This window comes from Bison bison, unplaced genomic scaffold, assembly GCF_000754665.1.
Source record: "Bison bison bison isolate TAMUID 2011002044 unplaced genomic scaffold, Bison_UMD1.0 scf7180017864248, whole genome shotgun sequence".
Lineage (NCBI taxonomy): Eukaryota > Metazoa > Chordata > Mammalia > Artiodactyla > Bovidae > Bison > Bison bison.
The window spans coordinates 1,360,856-1,365,322 of record NW_011494820.1 but is presented as its reverse complement, the minus strand read 5'-3'; the positions used below and the strand labels follow the sequence as shown (position 1 = coordinate 1,365,322).

At 56.9% G+C, this 4,467-nt stretch overlaps 1 protein-coding gene across 2 annotated transcripts in view; it reads left to right on the top strand.

Annotated features, from left to right (window-relative positions):
* MAU2 (MAU2 sister chromatid cohesion factor) overlaps positions 1-4,107 on the top strand; it is a 38,913-nt gene extending 34,806 nt beyond the window's left edge. Inside the window, exons 15-17 of one of the 2 annotated variants that reach the window (XR_825883.1) lie at positions 66-156; positions 860-988; positions 1,324-4,107. Coding sequence is in view for 1 of the 2 variants with exons in the window: in XM_010847254.1 (XP_010845556.1) it covers positions 66-167; positions 860-988; positions 1,324-1,398 (306 nt within the window). In the remaining variant the exon portion in view is untranslated. Of the gene's footprint in view, positions 1-65; positions 168-859; positions 989-1,323 lie in introns of both variants that reach the window. The other variant, XM_010847254.1, reaches the window with a different exon arrangement.
* The last annotated feature ends 360 nt before the right edge of the window (positions 4,108-4,467 follow it).

Here is a 4,467-nt window from a genome sequence, read left to right as displayed (position 1 = left end):
TGACCCCTCCGCCGCTCCCTGACCCCTCCGCCGCTCCTTGGCCCTCCGCTGCTCTTGGCCGACAGGAGAGCAACAACATGGTGGTGCCCGCCATGCAGCTGGCCAGCAAGATCCCGGACATGTCGGTGCAGCTGTGGTCGTCGGCCCTGCTCAGAGGTGAGGCAGAGGTCCGGGAGGTCTACACAGTCTGGTTCTGACTCTCTGGGACCCACAGGGCTAGTTCTTGGCATCTGCTTGGGCAGTGAACCCTGGCGCTTGGCCTTGGTCTCCTTCCCATGAATGGGGATGGCAGTCGTCCGTGTCCGGCAGAATGAGCCAAGGTGCTCTGGGCACAGAGAGCGTGCTTAGCAGCTGTCATGGCTGCTCCCCCGTTTACAGACTGTGAAACCAGGGCCCACAGACTCACCCAGGGTCCTGGTGAGGAGGTGGAGGGCCAGCTGTTCTCATCCGCAGTGGACTTGGTGCACTCATTCCGCCCTCCTGCCTCAGAAGGGAACACTAGGTGCCTTGCTCCCTGCAGGCTCCCGGGTGCCCCAAGCTGGCCAGGAAATCCCTGGGAGGGCCACATCCAAGGGGCCCAAAGGACTTGCACTGCCCTCCCAGCCCTCATATTTGCCCCTGTGGGCCTCACTGTTCATCCACCTCCAAGGACATAAGACTCAGAAACTTGGCTGTTGGCAGGTGGGCTCTGCTGACCCTGACACAGGGTTCAGGGCAGGTGACGTGCCAGGCACACAGGAATCCACTGGTGGAGCTGGGGTTTGACTCAGGCCTCCACCCACACCTGAGGGGAGGCCCTGGGGCAGTGGCAGGCCAAAACAGGCCCATCCTTTGCATGTACCCCCACCCCCCCAACCAGACCCTGAATAAAGCCTGTGGGAATGCCATGGATGCCCACGAAGCCGCCCAGATGCACCAGAACTTCTCGCAGCAGCTACTCCAAGACCACATCGAGGCCTGCAGCCTCCCTGAGCACAACCTCATCACGGTAGGGGCACAGGGTGGGGAGACAAAATGAGGGGGCTGGGTGGCTCCTTGGGGTCAGCTCACCCAACCTGCAACCCCAGGGAACGCACTTCCTGAGGAAGGAAGCACACCGTTAGCCACTGTCTCCTTGCGCCTCTCCAAAAAACCCTAACCCAGCCTGGCCTCAGGAACCCCCTTGGATGGGCAGGAGAGCTCCCACCCAAGTGGGTGATGCAGGCTGCTTCCTGGGGGCCCTGACCAGCCTGAGGAGAGCAACATTCCAGGCGCAGACACGCAGCCCAGCACCCCCCTGCTGCTCACTAGGAAGGGCCTCATCCGTGTGTCCTTTCCCCGCAGTGGACAGACGGCCCGCCCCCCGTGCAGTTCCAAGCTCAGAACGGACCAAACACCAGCCTGGCCAGCCTCCTGTGAGACCCCTGCACGCGGCCTCTCAGCTTCTCCAAGCCTCCATGGGGGCCTGGTGTGTCCCTGACTTCCACCCAGATGGCACTTGAGCTTTCCCTGAAGACGTGCTGGCGTGGCTGTCTTCAGGTTTCTTTCCTGTCTCCAGAGCAGCCTGGGTCCCTGGGGAGCGTGGAGGGCTGATTCCTGTCCTCCCAGGACAGGCCAGCTGGCCACTGTTGCCAGGGGCCAGGAGTCCGAGTGCTGTGGCTGCCTGTGGGCTGCTGGAGCTGACTACAGAGCCATCCTTCAAAGTGGGTTTGAACTGCTGGTCCTGCTTCCATGTCTGAGTCGTGTCGTCAAGAGAGTGTCTTGCTAGGGAAGCGGGTCTTGGCCATCAGCCTGGTCCTGACCCTGCACGCACGGGAGGTCGGTGCCACTGAGGTACCACATGACTTCCACAGGCCTCCTTGCTGGGCCAGAGTGTTTCCTCTGCTCATGGCAGCTTCCTGCACCCAGAGGCAAGATGCCAGTGTCTGACCCACAGTTGGAGGGAAGAAGTGATGGTGCCTGTCAGGGACAGAAATGCTTGTCTCACCCCAGTGCTTTTCCTGGCTTGCCTTTCTGGTCGGCATCCATCGTTTTGGCAGCTGGGGCGTCCAGGAACCTGACTTCTGAGCATCTGCACCTTGACCGGGCTCACTGTCCGGCTGTGGGAGTGCACCTGCTGGTGTTGACCTACGTGTGTGCCTGTGTTGCTTCCCAGCCAGAGCTGGCGCCTGGAGCTGAGACTCCTGTGTGTATCAGCCGCCTTCTGCCTGTCAGAGTCCACAGTGCAGGGCGGGAGGGACCTTTCTCAGCCCAGCTTGGCTCTACCACTTTGCAGGCAGCCATTCCCTTGGTACCCTGCCCTGTCTTTAGAGGGGAGGAGGAGGAGACCTACCTGCCTTGGGTCTCGGGACAGCATTGTAACCTCTTCCTGAGCTGGACCCCAGGAGGCTCTGCCAGGCCCAGACAGCCGTTTTGGTTCTGTGCTCCTCTTGAATAGTCAAGGCAATGCCCCAGGTGACAGTGACACTGGGGGCCGTCACGGCAGCAGCCTGGCCCCATTTGGCTTCCAGTGCCTGGGAGGGTCTCCCTGATGAGGGTGGTGTGCAGTTTTGCTAGTTATGACTGCTTGTTGGTTCAGGTCTTGTTACCCAACACTGTGAAAGCTGCTTCTCAAAGCCTCAGTATCTGTGACGAAAGGAATGTTGGGATTGCTCAGGTCAGCTGCTTGGGCCCCAAGGCCTGGGTGTGCCTTAGCCACTAGCAGGGCTATCAACAGACCTCCTTGTTCTGGGTCACTGCCCACATCAGGGCCCTACTGCCCTCTTAGGGGCCAGCAACAGGCATGTAAGTAAGCTACTGAATGAAGGGACAGCCTGGTTGAAAGGACAGGCTGGCCAAGTTTTGTTTGAAAAGGACCTGCCCTCTCTGTGTCATCCTGGGTCACTCAAGAGTCCAGCCCTGTCCCGTGCTCCTCGGGGCTGCCCCTGGGTCTCTGAGGCCTGCAGAGGTGGTCTGCTGCCTGTTCATGAGCTGTCCCCATCCCGTCTTCCTCCCCCTTTGACGGTCCCCCCGCAGAGGTCCTCTCTTCCACCAAAGGGATAGAGCACCTGTCTCGCTACAAGTTGCACCTGCTAGCCTGGACTCCACAGTGTGCAGCCTCTCCAGACCCACATTTCTTCAGTCCTGCTTTACATTGTTTGAGTATTTATTTAAACCTTTCTTTGCTTCTAGGGCATTTTGTATGTAGAGCAGTTGAAATAAGAACCTCAAAACTTAATGTCTTGTCCTGATGTTGAAGTGCTTTTAGTGACCACTTTGTTATCTATGTATATGTAAAGTTAAAGGTGAGTTCTTAAGTTTACAGTTAAAACTTCAGTACTCGATATTTAATGCCCCGCTCTAGCTATATGGACGCCAACCCGCATGTACATGCGTGCGCGCAGGCTTTGAACTTCCCCTCACTGCAGCGCCTTCAGCCACAGAAAGCTGTTGTAAATACCCTCCTGTAAGTCCAAGTTCAGTGCCTCACGGTTTCTCAATCATAAGAATTTAAGACAGACTGCACACAAGCCCCAGAGATCTATTACAGCCAGTGTCATATAGCTGGGTGTTCAGAAAAATACAAAAACTCCAAACTCTTAAGCATACGGGGGATGTGAGGGCATAGCAGAAAGATTGCTCTTGGCAGGTTAATTGTTGAAAGCTGTTCTGACTCCCTTTTGTGTGCCTCCCGCTTCCTCCTGTCAGTGATGGTGGCCCTCAGGTCCTGTGGCTCTGAGGATGCTGGTCCAGGAGGTGCCGGTTCCCTCTCAGACACGTAGTTGGATCCCCACAGTCGCCCATGGGGGAGGCCAGGGTCCTCCCCCTGGGGTAAGCACTCCCCGCCCCACTTACTGGGAACACAGGCAGGGAAATCGGAAAAGGCTGCCTGGCACAGTGGGTGAGATGTGTTGGTTGCATCATCTTTGTTTCCCTAAAAGGTTTTTAATGTATGTTTGGCATACTGTCTTTTAATGGATTTTCAGTGTCTTAAGTTTTTAGCAGCCTGTATTTTCAGCTGGTGCTTTTAATCACAAAATTTTTTTTGTAAATACAAAGCATTCTTTAAAAGAGCCGTAGAACAGAGCTTCTTGTTTGTAGATTTTTTTTCCTGTGTATTCAAAGTAAAATAACTTGCAGGAGCCGTCACTCACTGTGTCTTTGTTGTGCCGTGCACCCCTCACATGTGGCCTGGTGAAGACTCTTAAGCTTCCACGGCCAGCCGGCGGGGCCACAGGGCCTTCTGCTGTAACCCACAGGGCATGAGGATGCAGAGCCCCAGACCCTGCATGGAGGACCTGAGGGAAACGCGCATCCCCTCCCCCTCTAATGAGGACGGTCCTCGGTCCAGCCCTGCTGCAGGGAAGAGGGCCGCTGAGACGTGACAGGCACCGCCCACAGCCCTGCCTGTTCCTGGCTCTCCACAAGCCAGACTTCCTTGCATTCCCGGTGTCCTGTTTCCTGTGTTCTTAGAAAACACACGGGTCAGCCTTCATGTACCTGGGGGTT